At 36.0% G+C, this 23,324-nt stretch overlaps 1 protein-coding gene across 4 annotated transcripts in view; it reads right to left on the bottom strand.

The window, feature by feature from the left end:
• The window catches only part of PLXDC2 (plexin domain containing 2), a 416,967-nt gene that overhangs the window by 201,401 nt on the left and 192,242 nt on the right, over nucleotides 1–23,324 (bottom strand). For all 4 annotated transcript variants that reach the window (XM_082449772.1, XM_082449774.1, XM_082449773.1 and 1 more), the window contains 2 exons: nucleotides 21,970–22,116; nucleotides 4,092–4,161 (listed from right to left, as the gene is read on the bottom strand). In XM_082449772.1, coding sequence (XP_082305898.1) covers nucleotides 4,092–4,161; nucleotides 21,970–22,116 — 217 coding nt within the window. The remainder of the gene's footprint in view (nucleotides 1–4,091; nucleotides 4,162–21,969; nucleotides 22,117–23,324) is intronic.

Here is a 23,324-nt window from a genome sequence, read left to right as displayed (position 1 = left end):
TGGTACGTTTAATGGAAGTATCTGTACAAAATGCACGGAGGACTAGTTTTTTAATGCCTGGAATATTTGTATTCTGACGTATTTTTTAAATAGAAAGATGAAAGAATGCTTTCAGATTCTGCTGCCAGGGAACCAAAAAATAAGATGGTATTTCCAATTCATTGTGTACATTATTTGTATGGATGACTGAAGCTTTTGAAAATTATAATGCTTAATAAGCAAAGATTCATTTTTGTAGTTTATAAATAAATGACCGGATATTTGATTTTTATTTACATTTTAACTAGAAACTTAATTTTACTCACAATGAAATATATATGTATATATATTACACATACACACACAATGATGGGTCACAGTAAATTATGCATATATCTGTATTTTTAAACTACTCTGTTTTGAAATGGTATTGATCCTAGCAATAACACAAGACATTGTCTAAGTTCATTTTAGTCAAAATTAGTGTCTTTGTGGAGATAGAGAGATTTTAAGGAGGCATGGGAAATGCGGAAGCGGTGAGGTAGGAATGAAGGGAATTGTGATTTAAAATATGCGCTTTAACATTTCACTTTCTTTATCTTAAATCCAACATAGAAACAGGTTCAAGAGGAATTTGCAGACACATTCAAAGAGAACTGACAGTCAATAGAATATCTCTGTTCATTTCAGTTTCATAGAAACCAATGTGTTCCTACTTAAAAATCCCAGTCCCTGGTCTATTTGCAATGGCCTTCAGTCAACTTTATTTAATCTGACTTCTGGTTTCCATTTTTCTTCCAAGACTTTCATGGTTAATAACTTTTTCAAGATTTGTAAGATGATGAACCTTTGTCAGGTAGGTTTATCTGCTTATAAAACCTAGTTAATCAGAAGAGATCTGTTGAAAATCTATGATTCAGAAGTCTTCTTCCAAGCTGTTCTTAGCTTTACTCACCTGTGTCTTAATGAATCCTTTTGGCTGAAAACCTTGATCAAACAACTCAAATGATGTGCCCTTCACTGGCTTCAGGCACTATAATCTATGTAGAAGTATTGAAAAACTTGCTTCTTTCTTTGACTTTAACTGCCTAACCTTACCCTGTCCTCCACTGCCAGATTAGGCCAGATCTGTTCTTTACTCAAAGAAACCCAATACTTACTGGATATCATCCAAGTGTCTAAAGTTCAAAGTATTTTACATCACTCTTCCCATCTCCCCTTCACTAGACTCTTACTCTGAGTCTCCATTCAAGATGAACAGATTCACTTGACAGACCTCCAAATATGCTCAGAATGGGCTCAGCACTGTCACTTAGCTCAGCATCCCCTTCTCTAGAATGTCCCTTCCCTCTTCACCTCTTTTCAACCTGCTTCTTTGCCTGCTAAAATTCCACCATCCTTTAAGGCCAGCGTCAAATGTTAGCTCTTTCACAAACCTGTTGATTCACCCAATAAGAATGATCTCCTCTTGGAGCAACTTTCTGCTCCTCCAATACTCACAGTCAACCTTGTCTTATTGCTTAGTCATATACTCCTTCCTCTTAGATTCTAAGCTCCTGGAGGAACAACAGTTTATTCTTCTCTGTACAAACCAAAGTATCATGTACTGTGTCTTTCACACAGTAAGGGCTCAACCAATACTGATTGAATAAATAAACAATGGAAGTGTAGACAAGCTATTTATTTAGCTGAAAACTTTTACAGGAGATTCTGGTTCCATTTTGGAGAAACCCAGGTCAATGTCTAAATTATCTCAGTTGTGCCTCTCTAAACAGGGTATAGATTTAGATATGCAAGGCCATACTAGCATTTCTTAAGCAAAAAATATAAAAGGTTTCTTTACATTAGTGTTTTCTTCAAAGAAGACAGAGATCATTCAAGACACCAGATTTTTCACTTACTTTGAGGATCTTTTCAAAGAAAAATGGTACTTTGAAGCCGTAAACATGATATAGCCATCTGTTTGGGTTTTTTCCTACCAACTCAGCTAAGGGAAATCTTACTTCATATTGGCTGAATCACTGACAAGACTTTTAAAGATAAAACGATTTGAGAAACAGAAAATGCAAAGCTGCCCATATTTTCACCACTGTGTGTACAGATTTTGAACAAATGTGATTAATAATTCACTTTTAAAAATTCAGTGGAACACCGGTAACCTAAGTGTCAGAAAACAAGCCTAATATTCATATTATAAGATAACCATGCTCATATCATACTTTAAAGATGTGAGCGGATGTGAGGTAATCCATGGCTTATAGGGGCAATCTTTCAATTTACCTTTCTTCTTTCCATTCAGTCTTTCAACACATTAATTAAAATGTCTATTAAATGCCTGGCACTATACTAGCACAGAAATACATGGTGAGCTCATAAAGACATGGTCCTTGTGTAAATTTTACTTATATATAGTCCTTTTTTTACACAAAATGTAATAGTTTCTGAACTGAAGCCATTGTTTTTCCCTAAAACCAGCTCTTCTGCTTAGAGTTGTAAATTTTGCTAACAGCATCATTTCTCTCCCTTCGTTTGAAGCCTCAGAATCAGCAAGGCCCTCAATATTTGTCACACAAACTACTGCAATATTCTTCCTATTATGTGTACTAACTTCAGTTTTTTATACTTAAAGCATTACAAAATATCTTGGTTCAGCTTCTTACATTTATTGCTTATCTAATTAAGGACTATTGACTCAGATTGACTCTTGAGGCAGTTATAAAATTGTCCCAAACTACTTTTCACATCTTAATATTTTTTGTAAAGCTACACCCAGCTTCATTCAAACTCAATTATTTACTATCTCAAACATATTCCACCAATTTCCTCTTCTGTATAGTATTTATTCAAGATATTCTTCCCTGTGACCTACTCTTCCTTCCCTACATAATCACAGAAATTATAACTTCCTTCAAGAAATATCTTAAATAATAATTTCTCTATAAAGTCTTAAAGGATTCTCACAGATGTTTACAAATATCTACAAATAAGATGTTTTCAAAATACAAATGTCATCATTTGTATTTTCTAAGGAACTCCCACATTCTGCTTCACTTTGTCTAATAGTCCACTAGGCTACACAATCCTAAGGTAGAGGTAGCTTTATTTACCAGTGTTCAGAGATGGTACTCAGAACTTTTATTTGCTTATTGGTATTTCTGATTACAAATCTTTTTCTGAATCCTACATATCTTCTAAGTCTTATACTGAAATATGGTAATAGTGACCAACATGGTTCCCATACCAAGCAGAAGACCAATAATAAAACCCAGTGAAGGAAAGGGACTCTGATCTGTGGTGCTTTAGGCTTGGGTCATCCACAGACTTTTCATCATATCTATGGATTTCTTTTAACTTGCTTCTTTACTTACTCTTCCATTTTTATGTTTTTCTCTCATTCTTCTACTTTCTCTATCACTCCATGTTAGGCAAGCAAGCAATATTCTCCGGCATTTTGCTTATTTCTGCTAGTAGCAATCAAGGATTAAATTTTTCTCACTCCTGGGATACACTATAAAAAATGCTAATTGCCTTTCTAGGCTATTGCTAATCTCTAAACTAACCTCCAAAGTTTGTGGAGAAAAATAAAATGAAGAGAATTCAAACTGAATTTCAGTGTTTATTTTTTAAACTCAAATGAGTTGTCAGTCAACTTAGGTGGCATTAAAGGGGGAAAAAAAACCCAACCAAATAACTAAAGTTAATATAATGTGGTTTTGAATGTGAATGTATATATTGATATATAAATAAATTTATATTGATCAACTATATAAATTAAAAGAAAATGAAAATACTTCCATAGCTTTCTTAAGCACCTTTTCTTTCTAAGCTCTGTTCGCTTTCATGCAGTCTTCCATATTATCAAAAATGAAATAAAACTTGGAAAGAAAGCAGAGATGAATCTAAGCTGAAAATTATTATAACTACATTTTTTCTGCAGATAAGTTTCCCCAATAGCTATATTCTTTCTTAGGTTTTATTTATACCCATGACTTTGTGATAGAAGACAATGGTTTTCCCAATAAATGTCCCTTTTGAAATATGGAGTAAATTAAAAATAGTAACTGTAGTGAAACTGTAGATTATTTAGAGTGAATGGGTAGAAAACCACTTACCCCCAGTTGCCACAGTGATTTCACGTAGGAAATGGCCATAAAATGGAAAATCGAAGGACAGATTCACTCTCTGCAAGGAATAACAACCAGAAAAGAAAATCAATAATGTGCATAATAGTAAATGTAAAATGAAGAGCCTTCCACCTAAAAAAAATGATGCTTCTACTTTGCACCACTATTATTGTAGTTGACTATTAGAACCTGAATCTTGGATGGAAAGAAAGATTTTTTTCCCCTGGTAATTAAATGTTTAAAGTATGTGAAAAGAATAAAGTAGTGCTGTTGTGGTCTGTTGATCTGTTCTTCAGTTACAAAGAGAATCTAGAAGTTTCAGCTCCGAATCAAGCTATTCTCTTTAACATCACCACTGCCTTTCAGTTGTCCACTACAAAGTAGGTCAGCCATCACGATAATTTTAGGGTTCTTTTTAGTTTGATTAATCTTCTCCGAAATAGTAGAGCATGTTATCTGTCAAGTTTCACTGAATTTAAAAAAATATATATTTTATTTTACAAAATGATATATTCAAATTTATCTTCTGTACATCCCAGAACAAAAGGCAATTTTACAGAACAAGATATTTTGCACCTACAGATCTAGACCTGCAGATATTTTTATTTTTAAGATGCGATAAACTCCCCAGATTCAGTATACAGATGACTCTTAAACAACAAGGGTTTGAACTGCATTGGCCAGTTCCACTTATGAGGCATTTTTTTCCCAATAAATATAGTATCTGTGTTTTCATTTTACCGATCTTTAAATTATCCAAGTGTTGAGAAAAGTCTGATTAGAGATCACAATATATGAAATCAAAAGAACTAGGGTTTGAGTCCTGATTCTATCCAGCCCTTGGGTGAGTCATTTGTCACTTTCTTTATTTTTGAGGCAGAGATACCAGCGTGTGGATTTTCAAATGTTCGGGGATTGGCAGCCCTAACCCCCAGGGTTGTTCAAGGGTCAACCGTTTTATGTCCACTTTTAAAAGCACAGAATCAAAGAATAAAAAAAATGCTGGTTACTAGAAAGCTACTTTTACTTTGTAGAGAGGAAAACTGGAGAGACTTAGGAAGAAAGTTCATAAATTTTGCCCCTCTTTTTTCTAAAAAGGGATCTGAAGCTTGTGATATATATATTTATAATATATCTTTCTTTATATAGATAGATAGATAGGTAGTAAGATAAAAACAAGACACAACAAAGCAAAACAAAGAAAAAGAAACTCTAGATTTTTTATATGTTTGAAATGATATGAACCAGATATATTATTATTAGGCAAGAAACAAGAAAAACAGGGAGCTATAACAAAGGTGATCAGCTGAAATAAAAGGATCCATAGGGAAATTAATTGGCTGATTTAGAGCGTAATAGCATGTACAAACCACCTATAGTAAAAGGTTATTATGTTAAAATTCAACAATTTCTATATCATATCTCTCCCAATATACAAATTTTAAAAAATAGAGAATTATAGCTAGATTAAATTTAGCTCTTTCCAATTGTGCAAATGATTGCTTTTTTATATCCATCAGAGATTTCTAATGACTTATTTGGCATGATATTAATCATTCAAAATTTACAGTGACTTTCAATTAGGTTTTTTTCTTTCCTTTTTAATGAAAGCTGCATCTTCAGAAAGGGTTTATCTTCGTTTTTATTTTATGCTGACTAATGGGAACAACAAAACCTATTTTCACAGCACTAACTGAAATGAGTGGTTACTAATAACCCTACATAAAAGCTTCAGTGGCAAAATCATATATCGCAAAGAAAAGGTCAGACATAATTTTATAAAGGCACTTGCTGTAGTACACTGTTCTCCATCATTCTAATTTATTTCCATGCTCATGAGCAAATCGGTAAAATTTACAGCCCTTTGGCATGCTCACTTCCAGAATAAGAGTCTGGTTTAAACATCTATCACTAACATATCAAAGATGAACCAGGGGAATATGACAATTTCTCAGCCACAACAAATGTTTAAATATTTTAGAATAAAGTTGAGATAAACAAATACATAAGTTAAAGACTGTTTTTGAGAAGTAAATAAGTTCTCAAGGAAAAATTGGTGATATATTATCCTGAAGCACAACATCAATGATTGAAATGTTTCCCTGTTTAAATGACCAGCTTACCTTAATTATCACCATGGCCTGCTTCACACTGATAATAGCAATGACAGTTTAAAAAGGTGTTACCTTCTCCATAGTTGTGAAATCTACCCATTTCTCTCCAGGTACTACTGACACCCTTCCCCAAGTATAGATCACTTTTATCACAATAACTTGCTCACAGGTGTCTTGGCTCCATTTTCCCTGGAATTCATTCTCCATACTATCTAGCATATCACTCCCCCACTTGAAATCATTCAATCTAGAATCCCATTGACCCTGGAATCATGCCAAAACAGTGAAAACGAGTTCTAAACCCACCACTAACTGGTCTCTCCTACCTTATGATTCTCCCTTCATATTTTCTGCTCAGGTCAGCCTTCTAGAATAACTTTTAGTTCCTTGAAACTGCCACCCTTAACCCTGGGCTCTGGTACTTCAACATGATGTCTCTTCTGACTGTAAGGGTCTCTCAACCTTGGTTGGTCATGGCTCCCATATTCTTTAAGCCTTGGCTTAGTTTGGTTGGTACTCCAAACCTGACATAAGGACTTGGAGCAGATAATTTGCTTGGAAGGTGATCCTAGGAAGCATTTGCTAAAGGAAGTGGGAAAAGTGAGACAAGGAAAAGAGAAAAACTAGTAACAGTTATTGGATGTGTTACCACTATAGCCAGGTCTCCCCTTGGAGACCTTCTGAGAAAGAGCAGGGAAAATATGCGTCAGAATCATCTCATTAGAGGTTAGGAGGCTGGGCTACTTATCCATCAACTCCTATCTCCTGTTGATCAAAGGTGCTCCTGTGGGCAGTTGAATCCTCCCTTCCCCAGGATTACCCTTGCTTACCCTCAGGCAGAAAGAAGAGCCACAGCACTTGATCTGCGGAGTTGCCAGTATATTAGAAGCTGCCTCCCACAGCTTCAAGTGAACTCAGGGAGGCAGAAGGGATATGGGGCAAAGCATCAAGAGGGACTGCGAAGTGTCACTTCCTCAGAGTCCTACCGTGACTTCTTAGCCCAAGTTATACTTCCTACTGTATCTCACCTAGCATTCTCTCTCTATATATGCACACATGAAACAACTGCATGGGGTTCAGATTTTAACTGCTTCAAAGTGAAACTCAGCATCAGGGTGGTTAAGAATGGCCCAAGTGGGAAACCAAAATTTAAACCCAGATTTGAAAGACAACAAAGGCAATGCTCTTAATTACTGAGCTATTGAAAATATAGTGGTAAGAAGTGTCACACTTAAAGACAAATTTTTGAAAATTATCATCCCTCCTTAAAACACCTACAAACACAGACACACACACACACACACTCACACAGACACACACAAACTACTGAAACATAAACAAAAATCATTAAGCACTAGAATTTCATGAAGGGCTTTAAGCTAATTTATTATATATTCAGTATAATTACCCTCTGGGTAATTGGATCATTATTTTATCTCAGTATGGTATATAAAACAGGCATGGGGGGGGAGCTAAAGGAAAGTTTTATTTGTTCATTCATTCATTCATGCAGTCAGAAATCATTTATTCAACACCTTATATGTACCAGGCACTAAATCAGGGTCTGAACATCATACAGTAAGTCCCACCCAGTTTCTTCCTTCAAGGAATTCAGAAGATGGTGCAGGAGAGCAACATGGAAGGATAAACAAATAGGACCCAGGCAGGGTCAGAGAAAGGACCCGGAGAGAACACCTAACCCAGAGGAGATGGCATTGAAACTCTTTAAAAGGAATCACCAGAAGCTAGCCAGATGAGACCTGAAGGCATGGGAGTGGAAGGGATTGTGAAAATATATGTAGAAAGTAAAACTGGAAGGATCGTGATTAATTGTACGTAAAAGTTGGGAGCAGGGAAGAGCAGTCTAGAATGTAGGACAGGTTTCTAGCTGGGTGACCGGCAGACCATAATCCACCAGCTGAAATGATGAACACAGGAAGAAGAGCTATTTTGGTTAGGCGTGAGAAGACTTGCTGTGTCACTAATTAATTACGTATCCTTTAACTATATAATTAAAAAAAAACACCCCAAATTGTAAATGCAACAAAGGACCTTTCTGCAATCAAAAAGGCTATCAGAACCCTGGACATTGTCACAAAAAGCCACCGTAAACAAAAAGAAACGTAATCTTGAAATTTAGTTGACTTAATTGATGTACATGACACAAATGGTGAACATTTTCCTATCTTGGATGTCATCCCATAAGAAAGATCTAACGTAAAAGGAAGAAGCGTTTAGGAAAATTGTCATGTGAAGACACAATAAATGAATTAACAGGGCGAAATATAAAATGAAAACTCAGAAGTGAAATTTTAACAAGCATGTGTGGCATAAATAAAATCAATTGAATTTGCTAATTCCTTACACTCTGCAGAAAGCTGACTATTTGAAAGGAGGGGTATCAATAATTTTGAGACAAGCATAGGAAGTATCACAGGGGGGAGAAGAAATTTATGAAGCATGCTTTGAAAAGTTTGCAGAAGTATATAGATAGGTTCTAGGTGGTCTGTTGCAAATTTATGGCAGGTACAGCCATGTATGACTGTGACTTTTAAAACCACCTCATGCTCCCTCACAGCATGCCCCGCGGAATCACTGCTGGAACAGACTATCAGAGGCAATTAGGGCCATACTCACAGATCTCTAAGTGCGTCCCCACCTCTTACTGCCTCTTTTACATATTTTTCTTATGCCTATCGCCATCCGGCTTCTGGCTAATTATTATGATCCCTGCTAATTCTTTCTTAATAACACAAGAATTATAATCCTATGTAAACACTATTCCAGGTTTACTTGTTTGCCTATTTCTCAGTGGTATTACAAAGATAAATTAATTAGTCAATGCCTGTAAGACCTTGAAGACAGAAACTATCAGGTTAAGAATCTGGAGTGGGCACATTGATAATCCTAAAAGCCATTTAAAAAGTCATTAATAGGGCTTCCCTGGTGGCGCAGTGGTTGAGAATCTGCCTGCCAATGCATGGGACACGGGTTCGAGCCCTGGTCTGGGAGGATCCCACATGCCGCGGAGCAACTAGGCCCGTGAGCCACAACTACTGAGCCTGCGCGTCTGGAGCCTGTGCTCCGCAACAAGAGAGGCCGCGATAGTGAGAGGCCCGCGCACCGCGATGAAGAGAGGCCCCTGCTTGCCGCAACTGGACAAAGCCCTCGCACAGAAACGAAGACCCAACACAGCCAAAAATAAATAAATAAAATAAAGAATTATAAAAAGTCATTAATAAAAAACTGCCTTTTGTTTTAAGACAGCTTCTTATTTACAGTAATAAGGTTATACTTTTCTGGTTCTCCCAGCCTTGATTTCATCTTTATAAGGTATAGTCTTGATGAAAGCAGCTTATGGGAAAAAAATTAGTAGTAACTACTCTTTTAGGAACTGCTGATCTCGTGAGTTCATGACAGCCAAGGGTCCAGAGAATATGGGCAGTATCCATTTATTTAAGAATAAATTCATGGATTAATCATTAATTGCTATACATATATTTTAACATTCTATTTTTTTTTATTCTATTTTTAATCATTCAAATCATTTCATGTGTGCAGGGCACATGTTTGTATCTTGAAGCTGTCAAATAGGTGGGATGATGATGGTGATGATGATGATTGACAAAGTGAGATTGGTGTTATTTTTTCTAAAGACAATTTCAAAAGTTAGACGAAGTAAATTGGAATCATATCATTTGCAGTTTGTTTATTTATGTCAAATATTAACTTTGAGAGGAAATGCAAATTTTAAGAAAAGATACTTTTTGTTTTATTTACATAGATATTTCTAGTGATACTGGCTTTCATCAAAATACCTGAATAAATTGTCTTATTTCCAGTAATATTTATATCCCTAATAAATAAAAATGATCGAATAATCCTTATTAGATAACTTTTTATATATAACTATGAATAAATTTAATTTCTTAATTGGGATGTGACATATTCTTCCATAATGCACAAAACATTCTTGAACCTGAATAAGGTCCACATAACATTCATTCCCCTATAAATGCTTAGAACAGATTATTGCAGTCCTTTGTTAATCATAGACACAAATTTTAAAATCTTCTTTTAGTGGAAATAGATGGAACTTTATTTTTAAATTTTCAAAGATTCTTTTCTAATTTTTGAATGATCTAGCATGGTTTTAGAGTCAGACAGACTTGAAATTACATCCCAGCTTTGGTACTTTGTAGCTGTGTGATTTCATAAATCATTTAACTTCTTTAAGGCACAGTTTGCTCATCTGTAGTCAACACATTTCTTTAAAGGGTTATTTTAAGGATCAAACGACCAAATGACACCTGGATCTTCATAAGCACTGAGTCAATATTATATTATGTACCTGAAGGCGTCTAGCATAGCAGTAGTTCCTTAAAACTCATTTCCTAAATAAAAATAGCTCCCTGTTTGACTCCTAATAAGTAGATGGAAATGATTTGATATATGTTGTTTCTAAAGTCAGTGCAGGCATATTGCTTTTCTAATAGAATCATATGACAATTAGATATTATGTTCCTCAGCAACGTTATGATGTTTTCAGTTTTGTCATATTGAAATAATCATAACTACTGTATTTACTGGTGTTAGGAGAATGAAATTAGCATTTAATATATCAGACATTATGCTAAGTATTTGCCTGCATTTAGCAAGTATGAATGCTAAAATTAGGTGAAAGTATGACAAGAAACAGGATGTTGGTATGCACAAAGTATCTTCCCAAAAGATACTAGATAATTACCAAAGGAAAAATAGTAAATTTACAGTGAAGAAACAAAATCTGGCAGACATCACCTTAAGCAGGTGATCAAAGTTAACATCACCAGTAAGGAGACATATTGACATCACGGACCTCCTGATGTGATGCATGATGAAGGACAAAATATCATTCCTCTAGTATTCTTGCCAAAAATAGAGACCTGTGTTTAATCATGAAGAAGCAGTAGACAAACCCCAAATCAGGATCATTGTACAAAATAACTGGCAAAGACTCCTCAAAATGTCAAGTTCATGAAAGACAAAGAAAGATGCAGAACCTGTCATAGGCTGGAGGAGACGAGACTAGATTTGACAAATAAATGCAATGTAGGTCCTAGATTGGATTCTGGATAGGAAAAAAGATGGTTTGGGGACAATTCACAAAATGTGAATAAGGCCTATAGATTCATTAAGAGTATCACACCAACATTAATTTCTTGGTATTGATAATTGTACCATGAGTACGTAAGGTGTTAATATTTGGGGAAGCACGGTGAAAGCTATATGGGAACCCTTTTAATAATTTTTCCAAGTTTATTTATAAGCCTGAAAGTATTCTAAAACAAAACTCTAGAAGGACAAGTAATAAGTTCAAACCACCAGTAGTAGTAGAGCCAGGATTTCAATCCAATATGCTTGACTCCAAAACTCCTGAGTCTTGACCACGATATCATTCTATCTCCCTTCTTTTACACTAGGTGATCCTTTTCCTACCTATTAACAGACTTTCTATAGCTGTGTTTTCTACCTGATACTCTTAACATTGTCAGTGACTCACGTTTTTGTTCTCAGTAGACATAACTTAATATTCTTTAAAATTTAATAATAATGAAAATAGCTAGAAAGCTCCCAGGTGCCTGAGGCAAAAGCCACACACAAAAAAATCTGAGGAAGGTACAGAGCAGTCTTCTCAGATGAAATGCACCAAATCACAGGGACTAGTGCCATGCTGGGGGGAGCTGTAGTGAGCTGCACACCACTGAGGTCTGATGGCAACACGGTGGGTCCCTTCTCACCAGATAATGGGTACAGCCTGAACTACTCTTTTTTGCTCATTTGAGGATCAGATGCTTCCATTTCTTCTCCTCCAAGGAGAGATCTAAGGGCCTATTTTCTAAACTTACAGAACATTTATTTATTTATTTTTTTACAATTGTCAATGGTAATGGCCTTTCACTGGTTTATTCACCTATTTAACAAATATATTCACTTATAAAAGTAACATAAACCGAAAGATAGTAGAATGATAGAAATATGAGTATATATATGTATATGTATGTAGATATAGATATAGATAGAAAAATTTAAATCAGTAAGTTTCCACAACAAGCAACTACTAAAGAGAGAAAATGTACTATGCAGACGCATTTCCATGTGGTTGACAGAAGTGCAAGCTTCTTTTGGTATACCCTAAAGTAAGATCCTGCTTCTAGGCCATAAATGAGCTGAGTATATTCCAGAAATAAAATAACTGCAGGGGGCAGGATGACTCGAAACAGTTTTACCATGTAGGATTTTTACAAAATGCAATTTTAAACAAACTCTCACACTCCGGGAGGAGTGAACAGGACATGGGTCTTTAATCCAGTGACTGAAAACACTGGAAACCTAATTAAAATATCAAAATGTCCATGGAAAGGGGCTAATCAATATGCAAATATACAGGGAAGGGAGTGGCTCCTTTTAGAAATAAAGTCCATCAACTGAATTGATTTTCTGAGTTAGAAATTCTAACTGCTTCAGCACTTTTTTCATAACAGAACTGAGAACTTAATTAACCCTGCATATTGAATGACACTCTGCGTGGGACTACAGGTAAATTAGAAAACAAAATGTAAACATTTTGCACTTACCTGATGCTTGCTCATATGAACTTGAGATTAAGTGAATTATCATCATATCTTTCGATCTCTCCCATTGCACGCTTCCCAGAAACACTTGGCTTACAGTAGCTTACCTATACTTGCATGTTTTGAGAATCACTTAAATTAATGTGACTATTTACCACTCAGGCAGAGTGCAGAACATAAGTCTGTTCAAGGGCACAGAAAGTAAAACAGGATTTTATAAAGAAGCCCAGGGAGGGCAGGTAGGGGAAGGGGAGAACCAGACGTCACTTCTGAATTTTTCATGCTGCTCTAGGAACAAGGCAGTGATTCTACCAGGCTTCTCAAACCTGAGTGTGCAGGGCAATCACTTAGGGTTCTTGTTTAAAATAGATTCTGATTCAGTAGGTCTTGGGGGGAAGGGAGCTAAAATTCTGCATTTCTAACAAGCTCCCAGAGCTACTGAGACTGCCCCAGGAATCCCACTTGGAGTTGTCAAGGCTTTATGTCATATAAATGGTCTTTGAAACTCTAAAACAGTGCTGTAAGGAAGCTTTGACAAGCGTGAAATGGGTTAAAAGGATAAATAGACTTGATTCCGGATAACATCATCTCACTTCATCTGTTAGCACTCAATTGACCTAAAATTTTCCATTTAAGGAAGTAAAGGATAGAGGTACCTCCTAGCCCAGCACCTTTAAAGCAATGACTTGCAAAACCTCTTTGCAGCACCGGTACACCTGAGGGCAATGACACTGGTTACTTCCTTGACCAGACTTGGACAGGGAAGGAAAAGTATTCCTATGAGTTCATCCTTGACAGTTTGAAAATGCCCTCCCTTGCCTCCGTTGATTATAATCTGTCCTCCCTTCTTTCCTGTCACTGGAAAATGACTGTTTTAAAGTTAAAATGCTCACATGACGATAGTTAGTATCGATCTTAACAGAAATCTATAGAGCTGTAGTAGCCAGGGTTTCAACATTGTACAAATGTGAAATCATTCCATTCTAGTAACAGCCTTAGAAAGTAGGTACTATTGTCATTCCCATTTTACAGCTGAGGAAAGTGATTAACAGAGAGTAAATAACAGACTTCAAGTCACCCAGCTTATAGTTGGCAAAAGTGGGGACTCACATCCAGGCAGCCTGTTTCTAAGTCCACATGCTTAAACACTATATCAAGGTGCCCCTCAACTGACACTGAAACAGCACGTAAAACATTGACCAGCTTAAATTGGTTTTGTTCCCTTAAATCAGGTTGTTGATTAATCAAACCTGGAGTTATTTTACAGAGACAGCAGTGCGCATGTGCAAGACAGGAACCCAGGCCTCCAGGCTGACCCTGGAACTTAGACTCTTCAGTCTACAGAACTCAAAGAATAGAAATGCTTCCACTGGTGCCCTTTACGGAATGAGAAGTCCTTCAATAAGGAAAATCCAGCGCCCAGCAGCACAAGTAACTTGAGACTAGTCAATCAGCTTCCAAGTTTGAAATTCCCCTAACCCCTTAAATTTCGCCCCAAACTTGGATCTGAGACAGATTTGAGCTCTGCCTGCCTCCCTGCCAGTCAACCTCGCAATAAAGCTGTTTCCTTTCTCAAACAAAGGTGTCACAGTATTGGCTTCTATGCACATCAGGCAGGGAGTCCTTGCTTGGTAACAATGTGTTAAGATTTGGAATTCAGTGCTGGCAGAGCTCCTGGGAAGGGTGATTAAATCATTCAAAACTTGACTACAGGTTGAAATCAAAATTTAGGCCAAGTCCAATTTTAACTCTTCAACCTCCTCTGCTAACATCTCCTCTTTCATTTATTTTTTTTAACTTTTTACTTGGAAATAATTTCAAATTAAAGTTACAAGAATAATCCAAAGAGCCCCCCCCCCACATCATTTATGCAGATTCACCAGTTTTTAACATTTTGCCACAGTTGGCAATTTTTGGATTTTTCAAAAGCTAAGTAAATTGATGCCTCTGAACACAGCTTCCAAGAGCTGCTCCTTTATCCACCCCACCCATATCTACAGTTTGCTCTGCAGGGATCAGGACTCAGGTGCCTAAACTCAGCCTATTTATCAGGAGCAAAACTTAACTTCACATTTCTTCTCAGAGAGCGGCTGCATAACAAGAAATTCCTGGCAATTTATCATTAATTGAGAGTGGCTAAAAGTGTTCTACTTCTGGTCCCACTGGAGTGGAACAGAGCACCTTCAGTGAAAAAAGGATGAGACACCTACTTTCTGGGGCTGGAATTCCAGGCACAGCAGAAGTTCTGATGGGAAGGCAATTTATAAACAAACCATGTGAGACCTTGACTGTTTTGCCTAGAATAATCATCCACCACCTAAGTCACAGGCTATAATTTAGTAAGAAGAAACAGACAAAAAAAAAAGATATTGAAAATAGGTATAAAATATATTTTTAAAAGATACTAAAATACTAGCTTGTTCAGGAAATCTCAATTCCAAAATGTCTTAAGTCTTTCACCTTCTACAACTGAAGATTTTTCACAAGAATTATACCTACTTGCCTTTAGTTATATTTACCCTTAAGGAACATTATAGTCCATCTATATTTTGCTAATTTTTCTGTGCTACGAAGCATTTTCCTTGCAAAAGAGTCCTGTGAAAGCTTTATCATTTACTAACTTCAGGATGAGAATATGTTTTACACTCATGTTATCTAAAATTAACCCTTGTTAAGTCTTCATGGGGTCCTAGAGAGATCTCGGAAAGGATGATTAAAAACAGGTCTGAGAAGAGAATCTAGGATGAAAGACAGGAGTAAATGGATTTATTCATTCCACCTGAGACATGGCTGCCTGGCTGCAGGGTCCCTTTTTAGCAGCTGTTACAATTATAAAAGATTAATGTGAAACTTTCCAAGAGGGTTTTAACAGATAACCTCAACTATTCATCTCACTTGTGACTTTAAAAAGATGAGTAGAGGACTTCCCTGGTGGTGCAGTGGTTAAGAATCCGCCTGCCAATGCAGGGGACACGGGTTCGATATCTGGTCCAGGAAAATCCCACATGTCACGGGGCAACTAAGCCCGTGCACCACAACTACTGAGCCCCCGCGCTTAGAGCCTGTGCTCTGAAACAACAGAAGCCACCGCAATGAGAAGCCCGTGCGTACGGCAACGAAGAATAGCTGCTCGCCGCAACTAGGGAAAGCCCGTGCACAGCAACGAAGACCCAATGCAAACAAAACAAAACAAAACAAAACAAAAAGCCGAGTAGATATTTATCTATCTAGGATTTTTTTACAGCCATCATTGGTAACAGAGAATGTATGATTACTTCCTATGACTCTAACTTTATATAAAGAATGGTGCCTGTCCTCTACTAAAGACACAATATTGGAGAAATGAGATTAAATTGAACTGAAATATGATGAATTCAAGTATGATTTTTAAAAAGAAGGTGTGTTCTTGCTTTGGAAAACTAAGGTTTGTAATATGCATAAAAATTGAACACTGTACTTCGCAAGGCCACTATCTTCAAGAATTTCCAAAGTCCCTTCCATGTCTAAAATATTAGATGGGAATGTTCAACCTGTGTCATTAATGCCATTGGTGGAAGAGGGACTACATCCTTCCTTGTCCACTTTGAGGGACGTGGACCAGCTTACACGCCTGGCATGCAGAGGAGCTCAGTTACTCTGAGCTCATGTTGATTCTATGGAATGGAACAAAAGAAGGCCTTTCTTTTCCATAAAAGGCCCTCAAATAATACGTGCTTCAGGATATTCTCAAAGTTGATAAATGATTTCAGTATGATAATAATAGTAAAATGAATTAATTAAACCAAAATTAAGGTAGACACATGCAGCCACAACTCATCCCAGTCTGTTATTAAACCAGAGGAAAATCCCGTAAATGAAGACAAGTGAGTCCAGGTTGATGAATTGTGTATGTCTTACTTGAAATGAAACAACTCATAAGACAGAATGCAGCAAGTTTATTCAACCAGTCAAAAAATAAAAAAAAATAAAAGCAACTTATTGTTAGACACTGCGAACAGGACTCAGGCAAAAATATGTGGTCTAGATAATAGCCCAATAGAGATAGCAAATTAAATTGCCTTTTGAGTTAATCGTTTAGAAAAATAAGCACTTATCAACAGATTTTCTGATGCGCAGAAAAATGAAATTGTGCAATATGAGAAAACAGCTGACTAAAGTCACCACAGGCATCCAGATATAGCTCTCTCAATACCAACATTATGGAAATGTAAGAGCAATGGAAATGCTAGTCGAAATGATGTTATTTTCTTTGAGAAAAAGAAAATACCTCCAGAAAGCCTAATTTTTGTTTAATGAAGTTTTCTGTATATATTTGAGTCGTCTGAGGATCCCCACAGACAACAGTCCAATTTTTAAATTTTAAAACAGTCCACCATCAAAAACTATACCAGTTTCATCAAAAACCTTACCCGCTCTATGACAGAGACACAGGAGAGCAGCACTTCATTTTGCTAGTGTTTCTTATACAAAGAATCAATCTTCTTACTAACATATAGAAAGATAATTTAAAAAAAAATTTTTTTAAAGCCAGGGTATGTTTATGTCTGGCAAAAAGCACACTGGCAATTTCTTGGCAGAAAATTATATACAGATATTATATAGATATAAATATATAGATATATATCTGTCTATAAAAAGAGACTCTTAGAGATTACTTAGGAATTAACTTACTTGGGGGTTACTATTTTATGTTGTAAAGAATTAGGACTCTCAAAAAACAATGCCTTACTACCTCATTGTTATTTTCAGCATCCTTTCACATCTCATTTTTATTCTTTTTCTTTTTTAAAAATTTATTTATTTTTGGCTGCTTTGGTTCTTCGTTGCTGCGCGCGGGCTTTCTCTATTTGCGGTGAGCGGAGGCTACTCTTTGTTGTGGTGCGTGGGCTTCTCATTGCGGTGGCTTCTCTTGTTGCGGAGCACGGGCTCTAGGTGTGCGGGCTTCAGTAGTTGTGGCGCATGGGCTCAGTAGTTGTGGTGCACAGGCTTAGTTGCTCCGCAGCATGTGGGATCTTCCCGGACCAGGGCTCAAACCCGTGTCCCTGCATTGGCAGGCAGACCAGGGAAGCCCCATTTTTATTCTTGAAGTAGCAGCGGAAGGTTGTCAAGGCAGGCATTTTCCCCTTCATTCCAGGTTATAAAATTGAGGTCCAAGAGGCCAGAATCTGAGAAAATGAGTTTTGGAGCCAGGGTCTCACAACTTCTATAACCCCAGACTCCTTCTACTGGGACAGTGGTACTTCTCCAGAAGTTGTGAATCAGAATTTCATAAACTGTGGTTTCAAAAGACAAAATAATTCTAATTTGTCTGGTTGTTGAATCAAACTGTGTGTCCAGCAATAACTAAAATATATGGATCTAACAGTACATAAGAAAATCTCAAAATTGTGGCATTTGAAGGTCCTCATAGAAGGAAAAATAAGTCTGGACTGGTTCCTAGGTTTGTAGTTAGAAACTTCTAGATCTGCAGTCTGATAACTGTGTAGTTTGAATAAGGAACAAAAACCCCAAATAAATACCAGTATTTGAATGTAAGGGGCTTGGCTCTTTGCTTGTCATATGATAGGGAATCCTACAAAATTTTCACTTTTCTTTATCTATGAAGACATGCTCCTTCCTTTAATGTGTCCAACTGTAAAACTAGGTTTTAACATCTGTTTTTACTGCAAATATGATTTAAGAAATGTTATTTAAACCAAAAAGAACAATGGAGAGATTTAAACAAAAAGGACAACGGGGAGATCTGAAGGAACATGTGATGAAATTACCATATACGTGTGTGTGTGTGTGTGTGTGTGTGTGTATATATATATATATATATATATATATATAAAATATAAATACTAATCATTTTACTTTACATTATAAAAGGAAAGAGAAATCAGTGTGTTTTGGCATGTGAAAAATGTGAATTAAATGACTTCTAAGTTTTACTCTGCTCTGACAGTATGATATTATTGTGGATGGGGGAAAAGGGAAAACTCTTACTCTATTTCCACATTCCTCCTTTTCTAGAAAATTAATCTAAGATTCCAAAATACTGTTTGGACCACATTTACAAATGATGGTGGTGAAGGGGAAAATATTTCTTTAAAAAATTATGTTTCCAGGTCAGACACTCCCATATCTTCCTCTGGCCCATTCTGAGGAAGCTGGGAAAGGGGAGGGAAACTATATCTTCAGGAAATCCAATCTTCAGCTTTCTCACTTCCTTTCCTGTTTGCCCAGGGCTGGGTTAGTTAACTGCCCCCTGAGTCTTACCCTAGGCTAGATCTTTCTATTCTCTTTTTTGTCTAATTTGTTGACAGAAAGGATGCCCTTGGGTATAAAAATTACATCAGTTGCTGGTAAGATTTAAGAAACCCCCCCTCTTCCCTTAGGGCTTAAAGTTAAATCCTGTTTCCAGCCAAATTACCAGAGAGCTTTGCATCAAGGATTTTGATGATTATGATTTCAGGGAACCTAATCAGTGAAGTGAATCATTGTTTCCCGTTTGCCATTATCCCTTGTGGTTAAGCCTCTCAGATAGTATCACAGGGGGGAGAGTAGCTGTGGCCGGGTGCCTATGCTGTGTGTGGAGAGGGGCAGGAGGAAGAGGGTATATGTGGGCATCGTTGAGCCCCTGGCCATAACAATACCTTAACACTACAATTCTGTCATCACCTCTAAAACCTGGTTCTACTCCAAGGGTGGCATAATAGAAATGGAGCCAAGAGAACAAGGCGGGATTGGAAAGATGGGGAGGCCAACTGAAGAAATATTAAAAAATGGATCACTCTCTACAATTTGGAAATCTTCAAACTAATATTCAACAATCATACTTATGAAAGAATGTACAAAATTTTTATAAAATATTCTAGTAAGTAAATTTATAAGTTCCAAGGTATAAAGCTCCTTAAATGAAGGAGTCCAAGTGGCAAATTTTTCCAAAAATAAGTAACTAAGTAATATTATCAATTCTATTGTTGTAAATGGAAATTGTGTATCTGTGAGCAGGTGCACGTGTGTGTGTGTGTGTGTGTGTATGTATGTTCTGTTGGTGGTGATAGAGAAAGTGGGTACAGGACCAATTTCTAACACTAAGAAATACTTGACAATGGCTCAGATTCTCATGGAAAACCAATGCAGAGTAGCTAAAATAAAGGTTTCTATCAGTGATATATATTTAAAAATCAATGCATGGAGCACCAGATAAGTTACAAGCTCAAGCTCAAGCTCAAGTCTTTCCATTTGTGTTTAAGCCAACTTTTGGTGTTGAAAGCAACAAACAATGTCACTCTCAAAATCACAATTATAAAAAAATGGATCTTTATATCATCATAATATATCTTGAGACTATCAGAGAGCTGTTACAAGGCAGCCAAGCAAACCCTATTCCAAAGAGAAACCAATCTTCTCTGAGGAAAGGCAGGACACATGAACTGCCTCCCCTTTGGGAGAGCACAAGAGAAAGTGTAAGAAGAAATCAGCTAATATTTTAACTGATGAACTTCTTTCTCTGCTTACAGATATCACCCACAGTGGCCGACACCAGAACTGGGCCAATTCATGGAATCTCAATGTGGATACGCAAACGTTCAAACTCTTACAAAGTATATTTTACACTATTAGGGACTGCAATATAGTGGGAAGATTGTCAAATGCAATACATTCCTGAAAAAACATGGTCCTAATCTAATCTTTCTCATTTTCTCTTCTTTTGAAGATCTGTTCTAAGCCAGACAGTGAATCATTTCTGAATCTGTCGTCTTCTCTGAGACTGCTTGAATATGGAAAGGAAAAGGGATGATGGAATTCAGCAAGGGGAGGTGGCTACTTCGTTTGCTTCTCAGCCTCAATGAATCATGATGGTGAATTATAATTAATTTCCATTTTAACTGTTAGAAGTCAATCTCCTGACACAGGAATATCTACATATATACAATGAAGGCTGTTGGCCAAAATTTTTGATATTTTACATTTATCAAATCAATGCCTCTTTAAATCAGATTGGCCATTACTCTATTAGTTCTATCTTTGTATCAATAACGGCAATAGCCCTTGAAATGTTAAAGTTATTTTGTTTTCTCTTTATGTCATGATAAACTGAACAAGACATGGCTTCACTGATAGTAAGATCACCACTATAATCCATGGCAACAAAACCAAATAACTTTTAAAATGTTAAATCAGGCATCATCTTTGATAAAGTGTTTATCAAAGAACATTCTGTGAACCAAGTGTGATAACTTTTACACATGCATTTTGAATGGGGAATTGACTGCCTAGGTTAACACCTGAGTCACAGAACTTACTAGCAGGAGACCCTTAGGCTGACTTTTCCAAGATTAAGTTCTCTTATCTTCAATACCTAGATGGTTATAATATTTAAATCATAGAATTGTTGTGAAGATTGAAAAAGCTAATCCATGAAAGCATTCAACCTGACACATAGAACACGATATCAATGACCATGTAAGCTAAGTGAGGCCTGTATTCATATCTCCTGTCATCCCCCGTATATAGATTCAGAAACTGTGCCTCAGAATAGCTAAATTGTTTAAGGAACCACCACTGGTAAATGATTTAAGCTCAGACTTAAAATATGTTTGGAGTCTTCTAGATTTAATTATTTTCCTTTATATTAAATTTCTTCACATAATTATTTTCTTTTATATTAAATTTTTTCACATAAATCCATAATTTGGTCTACATGTGTCATCTAAATTGTGAATGTTTCTGGTTAAATCTTTTTCAGACCAAGGGTAATAAACTCATGTAAAATGGAAGATAGCAAATTAATGTAATTTTTAAAAAATGTTCTCTAAATGCATGGATTACATGCATGTTCTCTAATTACATGAAAACTGAAAATCATCCAAGATAAGTCACAACTTTAAATTGAATATGCAACTCATCATACTGACTGGAGAAGTTAATGGTTAATTAAATTAATTAATTAATGGTTAAATTAATGGTGGCTTCTCAAAATAATTCTTTATCATTTTCTATAACGTCTTACATGCAGTTATTAATCTAAACTGCAATTGCAGAACTAAGTATACTTGAAAAGTGATCACAACAATGTTAATATGTCAATTAAAGCAAAATTTTTTTCACAGAAGAAGAAAAAGAAACTCAAAATGTCAAAGCACTTACTGCAGCTTGTCGATGAGTATTGGACAGTATTCCATGAATCTTCACTTTGTCCTTTTCCATTTGGTCTATGTTCACCCACAAATCCCGGCTGGCAGAATCAGATGGACCATATATCCGAGATATATAGTAATTATGATCTGTGTCCTCCTATAATAATAAAGAATAATGCACATCAAGGACACGGACAGTACAGATGGACCTTGAGGGTATTGTGCTAAGTGAAATAAGTCAGATAGAGAAAGATAAATACCGAGTGATATCCCTTATATGTGGAATCTAAAAAAGCCAAACTCATGGAAACAGATTAGAATGGTGGTGACCAGGGGCTGGAAGGGGGTGAAATGGGGAGATGTTGGTCAAAATGTACACACTTCCAGTTATAAGACAATTAAGTTCTGGGGATCTAAGTTTAAGATTATAGATCTTAAATGTTCTCACCACAAAAATGAAATGATAATAATGTGACGTGATGGAGATGTTAACTGATGCTATGGTGGCTAGCGTTTACAGTATATAAGTGTATCAAGTCAACATGTTGTACTCCTTAAACTTACACAATGTTACATATCAATTATATCTCAATAAAGGTAGGAAAAAAAGAGAAGCATTTATTTTTTTCAGTGACTACTCAGTACTAGCTAAATTTGCCTAAAGCATTCTAATTTCTATTTTAGAAGGTAAAAAAGTATATTTTACTTTTGACTATGGCTTCTTGAAATTTCTCCATTTTATCAGTTTATTTTGCTTTTTCCCTAGAGTTGTGTAAATATTTTTTTTTTACCCTAAAAATGAGAGTGTGTCAGAATTGTGGCAAGCAAAGATAGAGGTAATCATACGTGGTTCTTGTTATAAGCTTTGTGTTGATACTGACTGCTATTTAAAATAATACCTCTAAGATGAATCTACTTGTAGCATTTTTTTTCTTTTTCAGGTGAATTCAGAGTGCAACATTTAATGGACGTTTTTTCACATCAGTTACATTTTTGTAATACCTTTATTGTCCTAGGATCAAAAAATGTTTTTTCTTCCTTCTGACCCCCTTTTTACGAGAAGACTTTAAATCATTATATATCAAACTTATATAATTCAGAGTTACACAGAGTTTCATTAAAAAGAAGGTAAAAGCCCTCAAAAGAAAAAAAAGAACAAAGGTGTTCCTAAAATTCATAAAAGAACAAACAAAAAAACAAAAATGATCCTATTGAAATTAGGAGTGTTAGTATTCTTCAAAATAGCCAAATGAGTTAAATAACCTCTAAGGAAAGTGAATTAGATTTTAAAAATATAAAAGTAATAAGCTTCTTTAAAATAAACTGTTATATAGACAAAACTTAAAGGCAAATGAACAATCTGTG

This window comes from Balaenoptera physalus, assembly GCF_965194825.1.
Source record: "Balaenoptera physalus genome assembly, chromosome: 2".
Lineage (NCBI taxonomy): Eukaryota > Metazoa > Chordata > Mammalia > Artiodactyla > Balaenopteridae > Balaenoptera > Balaenoptera physalus.
The sequence above is the reverse complement of the archived record's forward strand: the minus strand, read 5'-3'. Positions and strand labels throughout refer to the sequence as shown.